This window comes from Acartia tonsa, chromosome 14 (assembly GCF_053477335.1).
Source record: "Acartia tonsa isolate MP-2025a chromosome 14, ASM5347733v1, whole genome shotgun sequence".
Classification (NCBI taxonomy): domain Eukaryota; kingdom Metazoa; phylum Arthropoda; class Copepoda; order Calanoida; family Acartiidae; genus Acartia; species Acartia tonsa.
Window position 1 is genome coordinate 8,642,107 of NC_137273.1, and position 24,869 is coordinate 8,666,975.

At 35.2% G+C, this 24,869-nt stretch overlaps 2 protein-coding genes across 2 annotated transcripts in view; one reads left to right on the forward strand and one right to left on the reverse strand.

Annotated features, from left to right (window-relative positions):
• LOC145306408 (uncharacterized) overlaps positions 1–24,869 on the reverse strand; it is a 458,128-nt gene that overhangs the window by 227,679 nt on the left and 205,580 nt on the right. The gene's annotated exons all lie outside the window — the stretch shown is intronic.
• On the forward strand, positions 10–10,201 carry LOC145305768 (uncharacterized). Its single transcript, XM_080147561.1, has 13 exons — positions 10–94; positions 411–492; positions 698–777; positions 1,558–1,605; positions 2,408–2,479; positions 3,767–3,847; positions 4,696–4,824; positions 5,374–5,434; positions 6,006–6,059; positions 6,593–6,735; positions 7,638–7,716; positions 7,906–7,962; positions 8,952–10,201. Exons 1-13 carry the CDS (start codon positions 15–17, stop codon positions 9,030–9,032), a joined length of 1,047 nt encoding a protein of 348 aa, XP_080003687.1. The 5' UTR covers positions 10–14; the 3' UTR covers positions 9,033–10,201.

A 24,869-nucleotide genomic window follows, 5' to 3' on the forward strand; every position in this document is an offset into this window, starting at 1 on the left:
GAGTTTAGACCTCGATGGATATGAAATACAACCTGACATGTACAACCCGTACACCTGGCTCAGCTGTGGTTACTTCTGGTTACATTGGAGCTGGGTAAGATATATTAGTACGAATTATTACCAACAGATGGCTATAGGGTCACAGGTTTATGAAATACAACCTACCATGTACGTGCAACCTGTGTACTTATGTATCAGCTTTTGTTACTTCTGGTTATATTTGAGCTGGGTAAGAAATATTAGTACAGAATATTGCCAACAGATGGCTATAGGGTCACAATTTAATGAAATACAACCTTACAACTCTTACAAATTATATGTCACTAAAAATATTATTGTTTTACATATTTATGTTAGTAATACTTTTGATGTAAAAATTGTGCTAAATTAATTGCGCTTATCTTTACTAGGGGTGGACAACCGGTACCAATAGAATACCTACCTGCAGAACATACACTGGATAGCAGAGTTAGATTAGTCATCAGATATCAGGTATTAAATTATATCATCTAAAGCATGACCGACAAACCGACGTACCGAGTAAATTAAGTACTATAAACTCATTTGTATAAATAAACTTCACGTAAAGTCTGTCTTAAAAAGCATCCGAGAAAATTACATTTGAACATGGGGGACAGAGGAATTGGCAAAAAAGTGAATTATAGAGTAGATTTGTTAACATTCCCTTTTTTTTCAGGAGAGGCCTACTACAACTATTGCAGTTGGAGATCCATTGCAGTTTAAACTTGAAACACAAGAAGGAGAAAATTTACTCAGGTATTAATTAACTTTGATTATAATCTTGGAAAAGGTGGTTATATCAAATCCCTGACAAATTAATGGGAATGGATAATACTCCACGCTAGGTATATTACCCCTACATATCCCCTTGACAAAGGTTCACATCCCCTTGATACTACCCTCTAAGGCAGCCAAGGGGACAAGAATTTTATATTATGTACGGGAGTGTACACAGCACCCTGACAATACCAGCTGTGCAAGCCAATTCCTTTAATAATTAGCAGCATGTAACTGTTGTGCCGTTAGTACTGCATATCGTTACTTATTGATTGCAAAAAAAAACATAATAGCGATGCTGTGAGTATTGGTGCAAAAAATATGACGTAACAAAAAAAATTAGCCAATGAGAGTCCACAATAAATTTTACCATTGGTCAATAACGGCCTCTCATTGGCTAATTTTTTTGTTACGTCATATTTTTGCACCAATACTCACAGTATCCATAATGGCACACCTATACCTAGCAAAATTTATTTTTTTCTTCTAAATTCAGCATGTTCAGCTGGAAAACAGTAAAAGTGTCTGACTATGACGTCAGAAAAAAAATAACAATTAACCAATGAGAGGCCGCTATATATTTTACCATTGTGAATACTGGCTTCTCATTGGTTAATTGTTAATTTTTTATGACGTCATAGTCAGACACTTTTACTGTTTTCGTTCAGCAGCTTTTCCGAAGTCATTCATTAGTTTTCTCTTTCTGTCTGGCTAAAACATTTCAAAAATCATTAAAAACTAATTTACGTTTATTTTTAGGGATATTTTTGCTACGAATGTGGTTGCTAGAGATCCTTATTCAGACAGGTAATGCAACATCATCAAATAATAGGACATACAAACAACAAATAAAGAGTAGCAGCGCATATAGTAATATTTTAAAAATAAAAGGATCTACTGCAGTTCACGGTAAAATATTGCTGGTAAGCAATATTTCCATAAATGAATTTTAAAGGCTGCTAGCTGCCAAACAGCTGAACGTAAAGATCATACCCGCACACCATTTTATGCGGCATAAGAAGGCCTACAAATAATCTGGAATAGCCAAGATCCAAATACGCACAGGGAAAGCTTCACTGAAGAAAAAAGTAAAATAGGTCTTTTTCGCACATTTCTCTGCACTGCGAAATAATTATGCATTAATGATTTATGGCTATTTCAGATTATTTGTAGGCCTTCTTATGACGCTTAAAACATTGTGCAGGCATGATCTGTACGTTCAGCCGTTTGGCAGCTAGCAGCCATTAAAATTCATGGATTTTTGGAAATATTGCTTATCAGCAATATTTTACCGTGAACTGCAGTAGATCCAAATAAAATACTAATTTTGCAAAGGTTTCTACAAAAATATATGATAACATTTAGATTGATTATTGAAAGCTTTCTTGTATTGTAAGATATGAGTAAAATAAAAAGAATATTTTTTCATGTAAAAGTAAAATGCCTCAAATTAAAATCATAAGATATACGTAGAGACTATTAGGTAACAATATAGGTTAGTTATGCTTTTAAAATTTTACCAATTTTACAGGAATAATTGTGTACGGTTTGAACTTAATTGGACAGTTCTAACATTTAACCAATTTAATCCTTTTTTAATCCTGTTTAGAGCTGTGGAATTGATAGATTCCCGAGGTTGTCCAACTGATCCATATGTGTTTCCTGCCCTTGGACTTGCCAGGTAAACAGATAAAACATGGAGAGAAAACAAGGATGACAACATCCATAAAAGCGAAGCTCTGAAACGGTAGGACAAACGGACATTAACACTTGTACAATGTCAGAACTGAATAATCAGAATGCGAATGTATAAGAGTCAAAGCAAAATTGTAAGTAAATTTGTTGAAAAACTGCTTGATACAGAATAATGATTATTGACATACTTACATTTTTAGGACTTGATTATAGAATTGCTTCGCTTATAATATTGTACATTGTTCTCCCAGGAATCAGTATACCAAAAATCAGACCCATCGGATAATTAGGTCACATACAAATTTGTTGTTAAAAATGTAAAAAAAAATCAACATGTTTAAAATGGACGTACGGACATTCTGGTAATGATTATAGAGTTGCTACGCTTTCTAACTCGTACCTAACTATTACAGGAATCACCATGCAAAATTTGAAATCGATAGGACAATTATAACATGCCTAAATTAACAACAAAAGCTATTTAAAAAAGTAAAAAAAATCAACATGTTTAAAATGGACGTACGGACATTTTGGTAATGATTATAGAGTTGCTACGCTTTCTAAATCGTACCTAACTACTAAAGGAATCACCATGCAAAATTTGAAATCGATAGGACAATTCTAACATGTCTAAATTACCGAAAAAAGCTATCCGTGACGGACGGACGGACGGACGGACCGACCCTAATTATAGAAAAGCTTCGCTTTTAAAAAAGCTTCGCTTTTGAAAATGCTATTATAGACGAGCACACGGAGTCGTAGAGGAAGTATAAAACATACCCCGCCTCCCCCTATTCCCATCCCCCTCGCATACACAATGTATTCTATATATTAGAGATATGGAAAGTGTCAAGTGTGACGTCATAAAAATGCGTCTAAATCCATCTATTTTTTAGGAGTTTCCATTCCAACTTCTCCTCTCATCCTTTCTTTTAAGACGTATTTTTGACATCATACATGACACTCTCCGTATCTCCTTACATGCCTTTTCAAAAATTTACATTGCTCTCACCCTAATTATAGATGATCCACAATATTTATATTGTTCTGATATGAAGGATAATTGTATAAGATTACGTTACAATATATGACAGAATACATTTTTATTTAAAAAGTTTGTTTTAAGTATGTTTTTGGTCCAATTGCATGGGAAAAACTTATTTTTTTTGCACTCTGTACATTGAATTTTCAGCAACTTCCTTTAATTATATTGTTGTTCTTTTTTCCTATAGAAATGTTACCTACTAATTCTATTGCTAATATTTGTATATAGAAACAGTGATGGCTTGGAGACAACATTTAATGCATTTAAGATACCTGAATCTAACTTTCTGGTGTTTGAGGCTACTGTTAGGTATGATACTTTTTTACTGGAAGGAAACCGGTTCTAAAATGTCGTTTTAAAGATGTTATCATTAAGAATAAAAATAAACTATTTGAAACAAGTATGTCAACATCCATAAAAGCTAAGCATTGAAACGGTAGGACAAACGAACATTAACCCAACTTTCTGGTATTTGAGGCTATTGTTAGGTCGAGCTTTTCTACTGGAAGGAACCCAATTCTAAAATGTCTTTCTCGTTTTAAAGATTTTCTTATATAGTTTTTTTAATAATTCATTAAAAATGCATAAATCTTACTTTTACTTTACAAATGTATCAAATTACCATTAACTCATATTATTACAACAGTACAAACTGGCCCTGCCCCTTTGCCTTACTCTTATCATTAAACAACTGATTGCTTATCTTACCCCTATCTTGAAAAAAACTTGCTAATTATACAATACCTTCTATCAAACTTTTTTCGTAAAATTTACTAGGTTTCTTACAAATAGAAATAAGTGAACGAAAAATGTTTAAGTATTGGTCTTGTAAAAATGTAAAAAAATAGTTTAATATATAAAAAGTATATACATTTGTCACATATATCAAAAGAGACGGTAATTTGTAATTTTTTTAAACGTGTAATATTTGTGTGAAATTGTCTCATACGGCATTGAATGATATTTTTAATACACTTTGAACTCAACAAAACGTTTGAGAGACTATTTAGACAAAAATCATTTTATCTATCATTGTTTTAATTTTTATTTTACTCATAGATTTTACAACAAAAAAAAGTTTTTTTTTCCTCTAAAAAAGTTTAAAATATGCTTGACATCACTTGCTCTCGTTCGTTATTAGTTCTCTTAATTTACAGATCCTGTAGAACCGGATGTCGGCCAGCTGTCTGTGACGGACCGTCTGGAAGGGACGACAGTTTCGGCCGACGTAAGAAAAGGGATGGTGACAGTGTTTGGACTTATGAAGATAATGCTTACAATTCTAGGTATGGCAAGACCGAAAATGATTATAGATGCGTAGATGTGCTCTTCCTTCTTGGAAATTTTAGCAATAAAAAAAATATGCTTTAATGTACAACTTAATATAAAGTTTATTATTGTAAATTACATTCACCAAAGAGGAAATTTAAATTTACACTGAATTACACTAGCTTTGACTCTGAGGGCACTCTAATAGCATACAGTTAGTCAGTGAGTGAGGAAAGCGGATTTTATTGAGTTTATACGCATCAACAAAATCAAACTTATATAAAATAGTAAAACAAAAAGAAATCGGGTAGGGGGGGAGGGGGTAGACGTAGTTATGAGGAGGGGACCATTTACCTGGAAATTATAACAGTTCTCAAAATGCTATAAATACTTTTTACATTTGTTAGCCAAAACTTTGGGTACTTTTATTAGATGGTTGTTTTTTTTAACTTTTTTACTAATATTTTTATCTATAAAACAGGCAATCATTATAGTAGTACATAAATTTATCGTTCATTGTCTTATCCCTGAAGATCAAATCTTAAAATAGTTAATATATTTTTCAGTCATAGTGAAAGAAGGAAAAGAGATGTAACCAGTAACCAAACTTTTGATGAGTCAAATCAGGTAAACATACAAACATAAACTAACATAGATTGGAATCGCGCTTTGAATATTGAAGGTGTTTGTTTCAGAAGTCTAATCAAAATTTAGGTTTGTCGCAAAATAACTTGACTGCTTTAATTATGCTTTGTGTGGACTTTTATGCATTTTATTATTATATTTTACAAATGCTTGTCCTATAAATGATGTCTTGTTATCATTATTAGCTTTTTTTTAAGTGTTGAGAACTGCCTTTGTAGATAAAGTTGAAATATAATTTGAAAAGAAATAGAAACTCATTTTTTTAAAAATCAAATAGATTTGACTAAATTTATCAGAGGAAGGGGAGGACATGGGACTGTAAATTACACTTTTACTTAAAGTTTCATTACCACATTATCTTGTTCTTTGGTTCTAAAACTTAGGGTACTTTTATTGAATATTTGATTGGTTGTTTCAATTATGGTAGTGTCCAAGCCTTTCCTCTAATCTACAGAAAGGTTAATTTTGGTTTCCATCAGGAGATGTAAACCAATATATCGATCATTGTCCTATCACTGAAATATACATGATTACTTATAATATATATATATAGGTTGAAGTAAGAGAAATGTTTAGAGTGTATGAAACCAGAGCAAGTATACCCCAGGTAAAATATTTGAAAACTTTTTGCGTTATCATGTCTTACTTCTTCATATAAAATATTTTTGGTATAGTCCCTTTCGTGACAACGCCTATTAAGGGGCGTTTCTTCATATTTTCATAGTAGCTTTTGATAGGCTATCTTAGATTAAGTGATTGCCCCGCAGAGTTTGGCAATTGGCCCCGCAGGGTTAGAACCCCCACAGGAGCTAGAAATTGGGGAAAAGCTACTGTGAAACTGCGAAAAAAAGACCTCAAGAGGCGTTGCTTCCAAAGGAACTATTCCCAAGATTTTCTATTACCGACAACTGCCTTATTAAGCAAGTGACACAGTAAATAGGATAAGGTACATTGGTTAATAAATAGTTGAAGAGCTCTTTTGATTTGAATATTTTAATCACACAGTTCACTAATATTGTAGGCTCTATGCAGCGAGATAAAACATGCGACAAATAAAAAGGAAAGTACCTACAAAACGTTTACTAAATGTATTTGTGATAATTTTTCTACTTTTACTGTGTTACAGTTTATTTTTTTCAGGATGAAAACGTGGAAATAATCCAATCAAGTCAGAAATCAGATGTCTGCTTATCCCAAGACGTGTACACAACTATGATTGGTGGACTGTGCCTGCTAGGAGCATTACTCACCCTACTCATCATAGTGTCTGCTTGTATTTATAGGTAAAATTCAAAGTTGTGGGTTCTTTAAATTAAAATATTAAGCAGTTCACGGTAAAATATTGCTGGTAAACAATATTTCCAAAAATCTATGAATTTTAAAGGCTGCTAGCTAACAAACGGCAAAACGTACAGATCATACCCGCAACCATTTTAAGCGGCATAAGAAGGCCTACAAATAATTTGGAATAGCCAAGATCCAATTATGTACAGGGAAAGCTTCACTGAAGAAAAAACGCGTAAAATAGGTCTTTTTCGTGCATTTCTCTGCACTGCGAGATAATTATGCATTATTGATTTATGGATATTCCAAATATTAAAAGTACGCTTCTAAAATTCTAACATTTGATCTATAGGCTTGGAAAAAAGTGATCTTAGGGTAAAAGACTAGAATTAATATACAATGAACATACCCATTGACAATAAACAACATTACCCCTTAAGTAGTTAAAAGTTTGGACATCGATAGCTGATACCGACCAAGCAAGATTCAATTATTAGCCCTAGTTTTTTAAAGCAATCATATGAGAGTACGTTTTTATAAATTTTCTGAATACCAATGCAATTTATAGACGAAGCCCAATCTGTCCCACTTTTGAGCAAGAAAAATCCCTTTTTTTATTTTTTCTTTATATGACGTCATATAGAAATCGTCTTGCTCAAAAGTGGGACAGATTGGGCTTCGTCCAATTTATAGTCCATTACCACATCTCTTCCTAGTCTAATCTCCTTGTATATTTATTGAGCATCAACTCTAAAACATAATTTTTCTATTATCATCCATCCATAACAAAATAACGATGATTTTTTGTGTAGATTTTTAATATTTTTTATTATTAAATTTTTTGAAAATTCTTGATCTTCTAACACCTCCATTTGATGTTTTTATTATTGTTTAATTATAGGCGACATAGAAAAATTATGAAGAAATATGGCGGTCATGATTATAATTTCAGCCTTCCTCCACACAAGGTTAAAAACAAGGTATAGTATTATGTATTAGTAGCGAACCTAAAATAAAATTAATTTTGTCTGTTCGCCCGTCTGTAAGTCCCTTACGCTACGCTAAGTTGAAACAAATAATTCCGGATTTTTATAGGAGGAATAAAAATTAAAGATTACTAAAAGTTCCTTTGAAAGGTATAATAAATTGAAATTTCTTTTTGATTTTAGACATCCAAAGGAAATCCTCAAGAGAGATATTTACCACCGGCACATTCACATGCGCAGGTAATAATCTTTCATGCAAAGGTTTTATGATCAAAGGGATGGTTGTCTTTCACAGGTATTAAACTTTCGGACAAAGGTCGTGCAATCAAATGGTCAGTTATAATGATTGCAAGAAATTCACAGTAACTAATCTTTAAGACAAAAGGCGTGCAATCAAAGGATAAGTTGTAATGATTGCAAGACATACACAGGTATTATTCTTTATTACAAAGGTCGTGCAATCAAAAGGTTGTCTGCAAGGCCTTTGTTAGGGAAAAACTACCAACAAAATCAACCCCTAACCAATAAAATGCGTTTACAAAGTACATGCGAATATTATCATAATAACATTGTTACATTTTTTCCTATATTTATTTTTTTATACTGAGGAGTAGTTTGTAAAAGCGAAGCTTTTCTATAATTAGGGTTGGTCCGTCCGTACGTCCGTCCGTCCGAGATAGATAGCTTTTATTAGTTAATTTAGGCATGTTAGAATTGTCCTATCGATTTTAAACTTTGCATGATGATTCCTGTAGTAGTTAGGTACGATTTAGAAAGCAACTCTATAATCATTACCAGAATGTCCGTACGTCCATTTTAAACATGTTAATTTTCTACTTTTTTAACAACAAATTTTTATGTTATCTAATTATCTGTTTGATCTGTCTTTTGGTATACTGATTCCTGGGACAACAAAGTACATTTTTATAAGCGAAGCAACTCTATACCGTTTCAGTGCTTCGCTTTTATGGATGTTGTCATCCTTGTTATATCTATATTTCTATCATATTATCTATTTGCATATTCATTTAGTTATCTATCTATCCATCCTTAGAAACTTATATGTATACTTTTATATTCCTACCAAGCTTATGTATTTAATTACTTATTAATTATTCAATTTATATATATCCATAATCATCTACCTATATATTTATGTCGCATATAGAGCAGTTTATCTATCTATTTGCCTATCTATCTATCAAAATTAATTTATAAATATATATCAGGTTCAACCTGGCGGGGAGCTAAGATGGCAGGATCCAAGTGAACCTATCTATACAGATCCTTCAATGTTTGAAAGATTATAGACACTAATTGAATAAAGTTACGTGATTTAGAGATAGATATTAATTAAATAAGGATGACAAAGTTTATCAAAGTTGCTTAATTTCTTGTTATTTCTTGTTGCAGTATCTTCAAGTAAAGTTTGAAATTGAAAGACGATTCAATTTTTTTCTTGATTAACGATAAAATTATGTACTTGTAAAAGTGCCTTTGATACATTTTTATAAAATTTAAAAAAACAATTATGATTTGGAAAGTTTATGCAAATAATCATTTTATACAATTTATTAATCTATTTTTACATTTTTTCTTATTTTAGTAATAAATTCTAAGATAAAACTGTACAAAAATGTTTCTAACCCTCAAATTAACCTGGTACTTTTAAATTTGCAAATTAAATTTTTTTTCAGAAATTTTGAATAAAACTTTTTTAACAATATCATAGTTGAGCCTAGCAATACATAGCTATTATTTTGCGGCTTTCTGAATAAAAAGTCCCGCACTAAAAAAAGATAAATATTTATTTTCATATCAAAATCTTATTGAAAAAATCAAGAAATTTTATATTGTAATAGAAAAAAACTATGAAACTTCCTTATTTTGGGGGATTATTTTTCCAACCCATGTAAATTTTTAAAAGTTTAGGGGTATGTTAAAAGCACTTAAAGTGATATTCAAAAATATTATAAGCCCCCACCTAAAAACAATATGATCTTGGACGTCCCTGATAAATATTATTTTTTTTTATATTATTTTTACATTTTTAATTTAAAAGCCGCCCTTCACTAATAGTCAAATTAATGTAAGTAAATGTTACCGAAAAACAAATCATATTTAACACAATATTATAGTCGCAGCAATTTTATAGTGTAATTTAATTGTAACAAAATTGTACTTGAAAACATGGCATTAATCCAAAGATATCTTTTATTTATATTTTATACTTAGTAGTTTACATTTACAAAATTTTTAGATTTAGAAAATTAAAAATTGTGAGATATAAATTATATACTATTTATAGGTTTTAAAGATCCGTCGATATATATATGTAGTCATTTTCTTGGGACGTAAAGATATACAAGCCCAAGTTATAGAACAGCTGCGCTACCAATTAGATAATCTAGTTTGCACTGCCATTTATGTGATTTTATATTTCAATAATGATGCAAAATAAATAGTAAAATTGATAAAATATTTCTTATCCTTACATAAAAGTAACAGAATGTATATGAGTCTGTCTGTGTGTACCGAAAGATCTTGCCATCTATCAGAATAAGCTATATTATAGAAGAAAATAATATGTTTTTTTATAGTGGGTATGCTTTTAGCAATTAGAATATTAGCCGAAAGGGAAAGGAAGGGGATAGGTACCCCTCACAGAATTATTTCGATAATATTAGGTAGGAACCAGAGAGAGAAAGAGGGGACAATGAATTGTTTAGTGCTCTAGTCTCCAAGGTTTATTAAAACGTTTTATTATTCGTTGGCTCAACAACTTTTTGGACTTTCATAGAAGTTTGATTGGTTGGTTCATTAAGTTTCAACCACTAAATGTAATCTACAGAAGAGATAATTTTATGTATCTTCATTGGGGACGCACATCAATTTATCAGCCATTGTTTTATCCCTTTAGATTCCTTACTTTAAGTCACATATCCCGTCTGTACCGAAGGATCTCGCTAACAGCTGAACCGATACGGTTCTCCTTTACAGGGTAGCTTCTCATAGGCCCCAACCTCCCTCCCAACAAAAATTGCCCCAAGAAAAAAAACCTGCCCCCACCAAAAAAATTCTAGTTCCCCTAGATGTCGCTAGTTATTAGATAAAGAACAATCTACAGAAATTTAGCTTATGTATACACAGTACAAATCTTTAAAATAAGTTTTGACGATATTTTCTCGGTATCTTGTGTAGATAATGGTAAAAGTTTTAGAGTTTGTGAATAAAACTTTCTCATTTTCAACATGATTGATTTTACACAAAATTACGCACATGCAAAGCAGTAAATAAATTTACTTCAGCTGCTTATGAGAAACTAGCGGCTAAGCCCCTAGATATCTCCCCTATATAAAAAAGTCGCAACCAAAGTACCATGCACAGTCAGAACTTCTAGAAAAAGGTAGTGCATTTAAAAGGTCATGCATTTGATTATTATCTAATTATTCTTTTTAAGTTAGCTTTAGTTTAATTTTAGATTGGTTTAGCAGAAATCCGAGGATCTTCCAGGATAAGACAAGGACCGATAAATTTGTGTATATTTCTAATGATGATCAACAAAATTACTATAGATTATATCATTGGTTGAAAAGATTGGACACTTTAGTTTGACCACTCATGATTTGATATAATATTAAAAAACAATTAAGCAAATGTCATATATTTAAGTTGCAGACAAGTTTAAGTTTTTACTCTTAATTACTCTTTAATTACTCTCAATTATTCTGGAAGAGTAAAGAGAACATGTATTAAAGTCAGTTGCAATTGAGAGTCCTTACACAGAACACTATCTGGTTTGGGGTCGAGTCTTGTTAGACCAATTCAGCTATTTACAAACATCCTACTACTTTAGCGAGTTTGCACAGGCAGATATTCCACCCCTTCAAAGTGCATAGTTAATTAATACCTTTGTATTAATTAAACAGACAGCCATCCTACTGCTTCGGTGTCCTGACATACAAACAGACATCCTGCTACTTCAGAACTTTCCAGCTTAAATAATCAGTAGTTTGAATTATTAATATATTTAACCATTTCTAAATAAAGTATACATATTTAATCTTATTTACCCAAAAACTGCATTTAATCCAATATAAATAAATACTTAAAAAACTGTTTGTATTTTGAATTAAATATTGAATCTACTCTATCATTAACTTATGCAAGTCTGTCTATATCTCACAAACGAATGACAAAACAAGTATGCAACGTCCATTCCTCTCGCAATTCTAAGAAAAATAAAAAGCGTAACTAGCAAAGAAATATTGGCAAGTGATTACAAATCACTGTGGCATATTGCAAACACTTTTACATCTTTATTAAAATTTAGTTGGTTTATAAAATCAACTTTGCTGATAAGATTTTACAGCACATATAGAATAGATGGTGATTTCTCTGAAAGTACCAATCAAGGAATGACCCCCTCCCTTATCATTGATAAAATAGTGGGTTTGTTTGTTTATTTTCCTATGCCGGGTGCCCTTACACTGCAGATGACTAGCCAGTAAACAATATAATCTAACCTAAGCTGATCTAAATATACAAACAACATCTATCTTTTTTTTAAATTTATTTTATAAATAAGTGGGACTGGGGCATAGGCGTCCAAGGGGGGGGGTAATGGGCCATTTGGCACCCCCAAACGATTTTGGGGGTGCCGTAGGCACCCCCAAAATTTTGTGAACAATACCCCCCCCAAAAAAAATTACCCCTACCTTGGGGGTGCCGTAGGCACCCCCAACGATTTTGGGGGGGGTATTTACCCCCCCAAACCATTTTGGGGGGGGTAATTACCCCCCCCAAAATAAATGTTCTTTAAAAAAAAAATTTTGGTATTTACCCCCCCCAAATTGAATGTTCTTAAAAAAAAATTTTACTGAAAATTTTTTTTTGGGGGGGGGGGAGGGAGTAATCCCCGCCTTCCCCCCCCCCCTAAAAAAAGTGAATATAAAAAAATAGTGTGACTCGAGCCTTGAGGTGTAATATATTTTATGTTCCTCGTTTGGTCTCCTAATAGTTAATGAAAAGTATATCCTAAATGGCTTTTGATAGTTTATTTTAGGATAGGTTATATTGGTTTAGGTGATTGCCCCACATGGTTAAGCAATTGGCCCCCCGCAGGGGCTAGAAATAGGAGAGAAGCTTGTGTGAAAAAAACGAAGAAACGCCCCTTAAAGAGCGTTGCCACAAAAGGGACTATACCCCAATATAGTTTAACCAGTTAAAACAGTTCTTAACAATGATAACAAAAAATTTAATAGTTTGATCATGTTTTATTTGCTTGGGCCTTTATAAGGGCTAAAACCATCCCGGGGATCTATGATGTAATTGTAAAGCACTGAAGATTCCATAAAATAGATACCTAACTAAATTAAATATTTCATTAAATAATGAAAAAGAATTTCTATAGGCGTTTCTTTTGGGAGGATGTCAGGGTGTCTCAAAACTAGTTATAAAACTTACCAGGACCTATAAGACGCTTCACTTTAAAGTATAATCATATTAGTTCATTGGTTAGTGAGTTAATTATTGTATTTTTATGTTCTAAAGAATGAGATACTACTATATATTTGAATAGTAGTGGCGCCCTTAGCATCTAAGAACTCGTGTTTTCTAAAGGGTAAAAAGGGAGGAGAAAAATAGCCTAAAACCACTCAAAGGATTGACCTATAATAGTGTGGAACCATCATGGGATCTATGTGAAGCTTTCCTAAAAAGGAGAACTCAGTATTAAAAGTAATGAAATCTGAAGCTATAGTCAAATAAACCTTACTTACTACTTTATGTTATAGGATAGTACTTATTAACTTAATAGATTAGGTAGGTGCTTTTTTTACATAATTAAATTATCCCCCCCAAAAATTTTACCCCCGGGGTAAATTAGTTTGGGGGGGGTAATTACCCCCCCCAACAGATTTGGGGGGAGTATTTACCCCCCCCAACAGACTTTAGGGGGGGTAATTACCCCCCCCAATCAAATTTTACCCCCGGGGTAAAAATTTTGGGGGGGGTAAAAAAAAATTTCGGCGCGCTTCGCGCGCCATTTTACCCCCCCCAAACACGAATTACCCCCCCCCCTAAAATTTTTTACCCCCCCCAAAAAAAAAAGCTTGGACGCCCCTGGACTGGGGGGGGGTGTTCAATGCTTAACTAGGCATTTTAGGGAATACGCCGCGAAGATGAAATATAAAATTTATTATAGGAACTGACATCAATACACAAACTTGGAAATTTAAAATTAGTTTTATATTCAGTCAGTATCTAAAGACAGGGACAAGACAATGGCCGAAATTTTGATGTACATCTTCAATGATGATAGACAAAATTACCCCTTCTGTACATAAAAATTAGTGGTTGAAACGTTTTGACACTCAACTTAATAAACACACTATTAAAATTAAACAAAAGTCCCCATCTGTATTAAGTCAACGAAAAAGAAACATTATCGAAGGGTCAGCCACACAAAAAGTATCTTTCTAGTATGGCTACGAAGCCGATTAATATCCACTTGATTATAACCGGTTCTCCGTCATACTGAAAAAAAATGTGTATAGCATCGTATTAAAGACAATGTTCCACGAATATTAAAATAAAAACCATACAATTATTACTAGTTTTAATATCCTCGAAAAGCTGTCTATAATACGAAGCAGTAAATCACCATCTTTTTTCACTTTTTTAATAATCTGTTAAACGTAATTTTACTTGTTTTATTTTTTAAGCTTAGCTCTTATTGACGTTTTCATTCTTTTTTTCGTGTATATCCAAAAGCATGTTTGACAATAACCCAAATTAGCCTATTCAGATATATATCAAAGAGTTACTTAATATCAATTTATATAGACAAATATATAGGTCAATTTCCCTCTAATAACTTGTCGAGCACTGAACCGCCCTTCCCCACCCCACCCCCCATCCAATTATTTGTAAAATAAATTAAAAACATTGCGGAGGAGGTTAGGCAATTTTTTTTGGTACTGGGTAGCCCTGCAGGGTTAGAAAACCCTTGTAGGGGATAAGTAACTACAACCCACCCCCCTTAAATTCATTTTTTTTAAATGGAAGTAGGAGTGATCAATAGGAACAATGTGGAAAATCATCGTATATAGCTACATGCATTAATTAGACATGTTTACTTAAAGTAACGCAGCAATAACTATATTAAAGATGTAAAAATAAAAATAGAATGATTTTAATGCCCTTTTACCTTTTGAAAATAGATAATAAAAAGATAAGTTTTTAGTAGCAATGATAGACTTACGGACATTACTTTATTTCACAGGATTGCTGCGATTCTATAAATTGACCAAAATGTATTTTTTTATCTATAATACAAAGTAGAACGATGTATGTTTGTCTGTCCGTCCGTCTGTCCCTTAAGATCTTTGTAACCACTGAACCGATCGGATTCTACTCTTCAGGGTATATACCTATTGGTCCTTTAGTGGTTTTAAACTATTTTCTTTGGGGGTGGGACACCCCCAATTTCCCAAAAAATGAAAATTTCCCCCCCCCCCAAAAAAAAAATGTTTTCTGAGGACCAACATTAAACTACGAGCAGAACCAGGAGTACTTTTTTTTAATTATCTCTTGGGGCAAAGCCCCTAGAGGCTAGGGGCGAAGCCGCTAGTATAAAATATTGTAATTAATCTAAAAGTTATTTTTGATGTACATTAAGAGATATAAGTTTTCCGGAATTGTAATGTAGGGAGTAGATTTGAAATCTGCATCAAATTTTAAGGATTTTTTATAAAATTCGTTTTTTGTATAATTCTTTATATAAAAGCGGAAATAAAATTAAGTTAATTAATTTTGGCATCTGTGATTGGTGGATTTAAAAAAATCTGCGCTCTGATTGAATGTCATACATCATTCAACCAATTAGAGCGCAGGTAGTTTAAAATCCACCTATCCTATTGGTCAAAATTAATTAACTTAAAATGTATTTTCGCTTTTATATAAAGAATTTTACAAAAAACTAATTTTATAAAAAATACTTAAAATTTGATGGAGATTTCAAATCTACTCCCTACAATAAAATTCCGGAAAACTTATATCTCTTAATGTACATATAACTCTAGAAGGTGTCAAGAAGTCATCATAATACATCTTAATAAATATAACAAGGATGACAACATCCATAAAAGGAAAGCTTATAACATATCAGATGGTCAGACAAACGAACATCGACAAATACAGTAACAGAAACAAATTAACATTCAAAAATATTTAGTATTTCTTATATATATATTAAAATTACTCAAATATAGGTCCCGGATATTTAAATGAATGAGTTTAGTTCATAATAGTACACCCAATCATCCTAAGAATCATCAGTATACCTGTTTCGGTACAACGGCATTTGGCTGACCGTTTACCAGATCTTTACGTAAAAACGTACGAAACCTGCTACTTCCCACAAGAATCAAAACCAGCATAGTTACTAATACAATTTATTGTATGAAAACGGTCATGCTGAAATAGAAAATAACAAAATTAATAATCAAATATTAAAATGTTAAATACATTATAAAATAAATCTTGTAAAAGAAAATAATCTTTTTCTTATTTGGAACAATCGTCTATTCCTTATAAAAGGTTGCGTGACTTCGAAATTATATTTCAAAATGTATAAAAAAGCTAGGGTTATTTTTTGCTTAAAATTAATCAAAATTGAATGCGAGTTTGAAATTCATAAATAAAATCATCATAGACTACTATTAAAATATTCTGGTACAAAAATAAATTAATTACTTGGTCTAATTTTAGTGAAAATGAAAAGATTAATTTGCCGTCTTAAAAAATCACTCCACTCTATTATAAATGCTTAAAGAAAGAATTCTTACCGAGGTCATTGATCTTGTCAAGCCGGGAAGCACTCAAAGGTATTTTTCAGTACGGATAACACCACAATTTTGACTATACATGGTTTTTTATCACACATCTTGAAAGAAAGATTAAAGATGGCCACGCTAGCTTTGTTTTGGTTTAAGCGCAAGCGTTGTTTTGATTGCCGCGTTCAATTATGAACTTTAATTTAAACTTGGGCGCTTTCTAAACTGCCATTAATGATAAGGAAAACAAAAAAGATAAAGGTTCGAGTTCACAAACACATCACACTATTATACTTCCAATACACACCCGCCTGAAAGTGGGGAATCGAACATTACACCACTCAAATTTTCAACTTTGTGTGCAGACAATGTCCACAAAAGTCACAATTCAAAACCACATAAATTACAAGAGTTTTAAATTTTGGCCTTCTGGCCTCAAATTTGCTAGTAATGATATTCACGAATACTCGTACTAACACAAAATGACACAATTCCACAAAAATGTAGGAATAAAGGAATAGGATATAAAACATTCTTCATTGAAAGCTTACACATTCACTACTCACTCATAACACTTATTCTCATGGCCTCACAAATTTTCGAAATAAACAAATAGTTATTTGAATTTGTTAGACCATGTAATGCAATACATAATAATAACTTAAAATAAGTACCCAAACTTTAATTAGGTACCTAATCATTAATAATGATAATAATATTGTTCTAATGTTAGAATAAACCTTAATGCTAAACATAATCTGCATTAACCATCAAATAATTCATTCAAATCTTTTTAATAAAAGAAGAATAATTACTAAAAAAAATTCTTTTCAAACAAATCTTTTTTGCTAAAGAAAAGTGAAAATGCATACGTAAAATCTTTCTTCGATCAAATCTTTATGTAAAAGATAGACAAGAAAATAATCCTTAAATCTAGATAAACAGAATAATCAAATAAAGTAAAATTATCCTTAATCTAAACATATCATCAAAATAAAATATCCTTAAATCTAAGAACATAAAAAAGGACTGTATTAATTCATCAATAAAACATCAAAATGAAATTAAAATTGCATTTTTTGCATATGCGAATTTTAAATTAAGCTCAAAGTAAAAGAAAAGTCTCAAAAAGTGTTTATTTGGCAATTTCTCTTTGGCTGAATAGATAATAAGCTTTTCCGTGTACTTATTTATACAGTCTTTAAAATTAAGAGCAATTGGGGCCTCAGTTCAACCTGAACCTCGAAAGATTGCAGATCAAACCGACGCACTACAATTATATTAATGCCACGTGCTACGAGTCCTGTTTATGGTTATGTTTTGTTTCTTTTTGTGTAACCGTGAACAGGATTCCTGGCGCGGGGCTCAATTCACGAACATTTCTGAAAAAAATAGAATGAAAAATGTTCTTAAGTTAAAATCATCAATAAATCAAAGAAACTACAAAAGAATCTTTCAATATCAAACATCATTTAAGCTTTAGTTTTCATGCTATCTAGGTTGTTCGGCCGAGGAAACAGAGCTGGAACACCCTGGATAGCATGGCTATTGGGCTTTATTCTTCAAAGTAAATCAAACAAATCAAAGTGCATCTGCTATGTTCATAAAATTACTGCTTTTTTGTTTTTTAGGTAATCTTCAGAACGAAAATGAATATAATAATCTTAATATATAGTTAATATTAAATTATTTTGTAATGCATGTAATATAAAAAGATATTTTTAAAATGATCAAATGTGTTTCATTTCTTATTCTTATCTATACATATCATATTTCATGTTTGTTAAACAAGGAACGACAATAATGCTTCGCATCCAAAAATTAAAAAAAATACGTACCTAAGATTTTTTACGCGAAAAAATCCCAGGTCCCGATCAAACAAATCCGTGAAGAAAACTTGTGTATTCGAATAGAAAACTTTAGTTTTATGCGTTGGAAATAAAAAATTGAGCTCATTTATAAATTTAAACGAAATTGTACAGAAATTTGCGTCAAATTATAAATTTAAAAAAATACGCAATTGTTGAAAGTCAAAAAAAATACGCGAAAAGAACGATACTAATAAAAATACTTAATCGTCTTGGGATTCATCTTGGGGTAGGTTTACTTTCAACAATCGTCTTGCAGAAATCTTGTTATCCGTGGCGTCAACATCATCGGACAATTTGAAATGGGCAACAACTGTACGGCCACCGCCACGTACATCATGAACTCTACCGAGGCGATACTTCTTGACCAAGTTGGTGCACCCGTCAACAAGAACAACATCTCCAACGCTCAGCGGAACTTGATTGCGTCTCCACTTTACCGTGCGCAATAACTCAGGCAGCAGCTGCTGCTTGTAGACTTCATGGAACTGTCTAGTCAGCTCCTCCAGATGGCTCAAATGACGTGTAATTCTATCTCTGGAACAGGTTTCGAACGAGCAAATTCCATCGTTAGCTCTACCACCCAACAAATCAGCAGGAGATATGATTCTCCATGTATTAACATCATTCCCTTGCAGTCTCAGCTGTCAGCAGCAACAACTCATTGTGATTAACAACAGCTCCACACAACTTCTTATTGAGGACACGCTTGACCATGGCGACCTGGCGCTCAACACTTCCAACATACGAATGAGCGCCAGTCGGTACAAGGTGCCACTCAAAACTCACATCAGACTTCTTCATAACTTCATCAAGTATTCTTTTCGTGCCAAGGAAGTTTGTGCCGCGATCTGTAGTTACAACTCTGGGCATATTGTAGAATGCTTGAAGCTTTCTGAGGCCAATAATGACAGCCTCAGTACTGTAATCCAGCAGAACATCAATAAACACTGCTTGTGTAAAAACGACAACAAGCAATTAACAACCATACCTTGTACTTGGCTGGATTCTTCCTGGTGCGGACTCCAGGCCTTGTAACTTCCATCGGACCTGCAAGGTCAAGATGAACATGGAAGAATGGAACCGAAGATTCTAACCTGTTGGGCAGGACGTCTGCCATAGTTGGGGCTGAACGACGTGCATATTCTAGACAACAACTGGAACATGATTTAACAACCTTCATAGTTTCTTGGCGGCCACGTGATATCCAAGCATACCTGCGACTTTGTACCAAAGTTTTTCTATGACCGGCATGGCCAAGTTCATCGTGGGCTTGCTGCAGGAACAGTCTTGCCAGGTTATTGTGACGATCAATCAAAATAAGGCCAGGGGAATCCTTGAACAGCTTCTTCTTTCCCTCAGCTGCTGCCTCCAAGGCCTCGTCACCATGGGACTTCATCTTGAGGACTCGGAATTTACGAACAGGATAATAGCCATTATTACCAACGATAGGCCAATACACCTCTGTCTCGTGATAATAAGGTTGAAGACTATCAAATTTACCTTCAGCCTCCATAATCATCTCTTTCTCCTGATTGTATGATGCCAGGGATAAATCACACACAATATCTAGGTAGGTAATTGAAAAAGTGTGGCTGCCATAAAACTTAGAATCAACTATCGGCTCTTGTCTGGCCGGAACCGAAACTCTTAACGGCTCTTGTCCAGCTGGAACCGAAACTCCCGTCGGCTCTTGTCCAGCTGGAACCGCAACTCTGATCGGCTCTTGTCCAGCCGGAACCGAAACTCCCGTCAGCTCTTGTCCGGCTGGAACCGAATCATTCATCGGCTCTTGCCTGGCCGGAACTCGTTTCTTAACAAGCAACAATTTAAAACAGTTGGCAGCTCTGATCACTGCCTGCATGGTTTTACGTGCCTGCCTGTAGGTACGTCGTGCTAAAGTTCTCCAGAAATCAGTATCTACTATTTGGACGGCCATACACTTCAATCTGACCATGCGCTGATTCATTTCAGCCTCCGGGATGGGGTGATTTACTTCACCCGCCGTCTTTACAGGCCACTGGTCCTGCTCCAAGCGTAGCCATTCAGGTCCATCCTGGTACCTGGATCCTGGTGAAACATCTTGAATGGTACAAGCACCTCTGGTGGCAAGATCTGCCACGTTCTGATCAGTAGGAAGCCAGCGCCAATCCTCTGGGCTGGTCAGCTGCTGGATCTCACTCACACGATGACTGTTAAATATGTTTAACATCACAGATTCACTCACAATTTGCGATATGGCGCAGGTGCTGTCACTAAAAAACATCTTGCCTGCCACTGCAAACGGCAGGGCTCGGACAATTGCGTCCGCCAATCTTGCCATTAATAAGCATGACAACAACTCTAGTCTTGGTATAGACTCAATCTTAACAGGAGCCACTCGACTCTTGCCACTGCACAAAATCACTTCGAAGCCTCTGGCCGTTGGCCAACGTAGGTAGATGATGGCTGCGTAGGCTGAACTTGAAGCATCAGATAAACCAATGATGGTTGGGAGCCCCAATGGCTCATCAGGAACTAATGAACGTTGAAATGGCACTTCTCCAAGCTTAGCCCTGTCGGCCAAACTGTCAACAAAGTCATCTCTCAGTTTGGCAGGAACATGCTCATCCCATGACACGCCACTTATGCAAACCTCCCGAAGAATAAGCTTGGACTTCAGGAGTAGTGGGCACATGAGGCCAAGGGGATCGTACAATTGTTGTACGACCCGCCAAATCTCTCTCTTCGTTACACATTCTGGCATGGCTCTCCATAAATCTAACAGATCAAGGTCCTCCAGCAATTTTCGGCCCTTTATCTTGGCGCCATGATTCACCCGAGCAGGTAAAGTAAGAACATCTTCTCTGGGGGCCCATTGAATGCCCAGTACCTTAACAGGATCAATATCATCTCCAGAATAAATAACTGATTTAAAGCTGAAGTTGCCAGGTTCAATCATTTCCTTCAACTCTTCGACCATTTTGACGGCTTCTGGCTTGCTATTGTGGCCGCCAGTATGGTCATCAATGTAGGTACACTGCTCCAGCTTGATAGCTGGAGCATCCTGATGTAGCACAAACTTGGAACCGGTAGGTTGTTGCTCACTTCTCCACAGGTCCTGTTTCGCAACTACCTCTGCTCCCTTCATGTATTCAGATCCATAAACGTCATGAACATCTTGGCGGCTGCGCCCTCCAAAAATCTGTGCTGTAAGTCTTAGGGCTGTAACGGCAAAATCGCCTGCCAATTTCTCCCCGAAGTTAATTTTTTTGGTCAAATAAACTTCGGGGTTGGCATGTTCTTCCTCTGCAAACCACACTCTCTTCAGCTGCGATTCTTCATATGTGGCCGCCAAAGAATTGTAAAATTTACAGACATCACAAACACAGGCACACTTGTAACTTCTGAACCGAATAAGATTGTGAAACAATGTGTAGGTAGGTTGTGGGCCGTCCATCATAATGTGATTTAAACTTGTCCCATTGCAGGTCAAGCTAGAATTTGCGCAGATTCTCAACGGGGTAGAAATGCTGTCCTTGAAGGCCGTCACTAATGAATTAAAATAAACTGGACCTTCATAAGCTAAGTCTTGTGGCGTGGCTTTGACGTATACACCGCCTCTTTGAACACCTTACAGAATACGTCATATTTGCCGTTTTTTATCATGCGCCGGCGATCACGTAGCGCAATATTATACGCCTGCCGCGAATTGTTCGGCAGCGTATGTGTTGGCAGCCGGTATGGGTAAGCTGCCGTCCACTCCTTCTTCACAAGATCCAATGTTAAACCTTCTTTTATCAGATCCTGTTTTCGCTGATCAACGGCTGACTTGCCTGACGCAAGTGCCAGGCAGTGCCTGCAGCCCGTGCAACCATTGCACAGCCGCGGCGGCTGCACGCCTAACGACTCCAACGATAGGAAGTCTAACGCTGCAACTTCCAACTTAGTAACTTTACAAACAACTGGCTTACTGACAGGCTTTCCATTGGCAGAAACAACAAGGAAACCTGTGCCAAAAATGCTGCGGTACAATCTTGACTCGCCGATGAGTTTATCCGCCGCCGGAAACGTCGTGGGCGTAACATGCCCAAGGAGAATATCAAGTGGACCATTCACCAATGAAAAGTCCTGTGGCTTCATATCAAACAAAGCAGCTGTGGCGGCTGGGTCCATGCTGCGCAGCCCGTCTGTGTGTCCAATTGTGTGAACAACAGCTGCCTCCATAACATGCTTGTTCTTGTTACGGTCAACCAGGCAGAGCTTAACTGTTGGGCATGACTGAACTTTGCCATCAGCCATTGAAATAGTAGCTACACGTCCAGTAGAGGGCAACTGCAACTTCTTGGCAATAGACTGTGTAACCATGGTGAGGTTGGCACCTGTGTCCCACATCCCGGACACAGGCACCTTCCTCTTGTAGACATCCAGGGCGTCCAGCTTCTGGAGCATCAACATATAATTATTCTCACCCAAAAATGGCGCTTCATAAACAGCTGAAACCTGGGCGACGGACTCGTGAAGCAACGAGTTATGTTTCTGTCCACAATTGTTGATCCTGCAGCCTCCAAGCTTCTCAGCACGCGGACACTCTGAGGCGCGGTGCCCCTTGTTAAGACACAAGAGGCACCCGCCGATTTTCATCACAAACTCTTTCCGTTCTGGAACAGACATGGTTGTAAACTTTGAACATTTAAACAAAAAATGATCACCACTGCAGCCATCTGAGGGACAGGACTGCTTCTTCTTGAACTTGCTAGGTGTACCAGGTTTACCTACGGCGGCCGCAGCTGCCGCAGGATTACCTTTCTTCTTGGACGGCGTGTCCAAGCCGTGGCTGCTGCGCATCAATAATGCGCCACGTTGTTGCTCTAATATATCCAGCAACTTAGGCACGTCGGGAACATCCATGCTCCCGAGTGCAAGGTCGAGTTTATCCTGAAACTCTTTCGGCAGTTTCTTAGATAACATCTCCAACAATAAAACTGTGAGCCATTGGCTTGTAGAAACTGCGTCCTTACCATCAGCCTTGGTTATCTGCTCGAGCTGGTTGATGGCACCTGAGAACTCGGCTAGAGCGCTGACAATCTGGCTGCTCTCGGACAATTTACCTTTCTTGTCCCAGTTGTTGTAAATACACAACATCTGTCTGATTCTAGATTTGAACAGCTGGTCCAAATACGTCCATTGCGCTGCATGCGTGGCAATCTGTTGCAATTGCAGCCTCAACGGTTTATCCTTCTGGAAATTCTCCTTAAATTGCGCATAAGAATATTCTTGCCCGTCGAAGCTGGGAAGGAGTTTCTCGTCTAGGCGTGGCATGTACCCATGAGGCGAGAACATCGGACTGGCAGCAAATGATTGAGCACCAAATGACGGCAGCATAGGATCTGCCGAGGCACCCGAGACTGGCGTAACAGGCTCTTGCTTAGCCTTTGCCAGCGTCTCCATCAGTTTAGTCATATCACTGATAATTTTAGTTGGTAGAGGTATGTAATCGCCTTTAATAACTTTCACTATCTGCATACAACGTTGTTGCAAACTGTTTTTGTGAGCTGCGAGATCATCACCAAGAACTAAGACCTCATTGCTTATCGCTCTTAGCTCATCTATGGCATTTAATGTAAGCTTTAACTCGCTATAGTTCTTTCGTGCCATGATAACGTCACTATAAAAATCCTTTAGGTTATTATCATCTTGGATTAACACATCCAGCTGTTGAAAACCGCTCATGGTACGTTCAAGATTTAAGTTCGCATCATGAACAAGGATGCATTCCTTGCCGAGATTAACATTGATGTCTGCGGTATCTGAAACTACCTGCATCACTCTGTCTAACTCTTCGGTTATCACTTCAACTGCCCTAGGCAATCTGTCCGACAATAATTCATACCTAGTCTTTTTAGGTGCCATTTTCACTTTTGTTAACACTGGTTACAACTATAGTCATGTGTAGAATTTTATTCACATTCAACACATACGGTAACTGTCACTGGCTTTGTCTGGCTGACTGGACTCGCATGACCGTTTTCATTGTTTCGGTACAACGGCATTTGGCTGACCGTTTACCAGATCTTTACGTACAAACGTACGAAACCTGGTACTTCCCACAAGAATCAAAACCAGCATAGTTACTAATACAATTTATTGTATGAAAACGGTCATGCTGAAATAGAAAATAACAAAATTAATAATCAAATATTAAAATGTTAAATACATTATAAAATAAATCTTGTAAAAGAAAATAATCTTTTTCTTATTTGGAACAATCATCTATTCCTTATAAAAGGTTGCGTGACTTCGAAATTATATTTCAAAATGTATAAAAAGCTAGGGTTATTTTTTGCTTAAAATTAATCAAAATTGAATGCGAGTTTGAAATTCATAAATAAAATCATCATAGACTACTATTAAAATATTCTGGTACAAAAATAAATTAATTACTTGGTCTAATTTTAGTGAA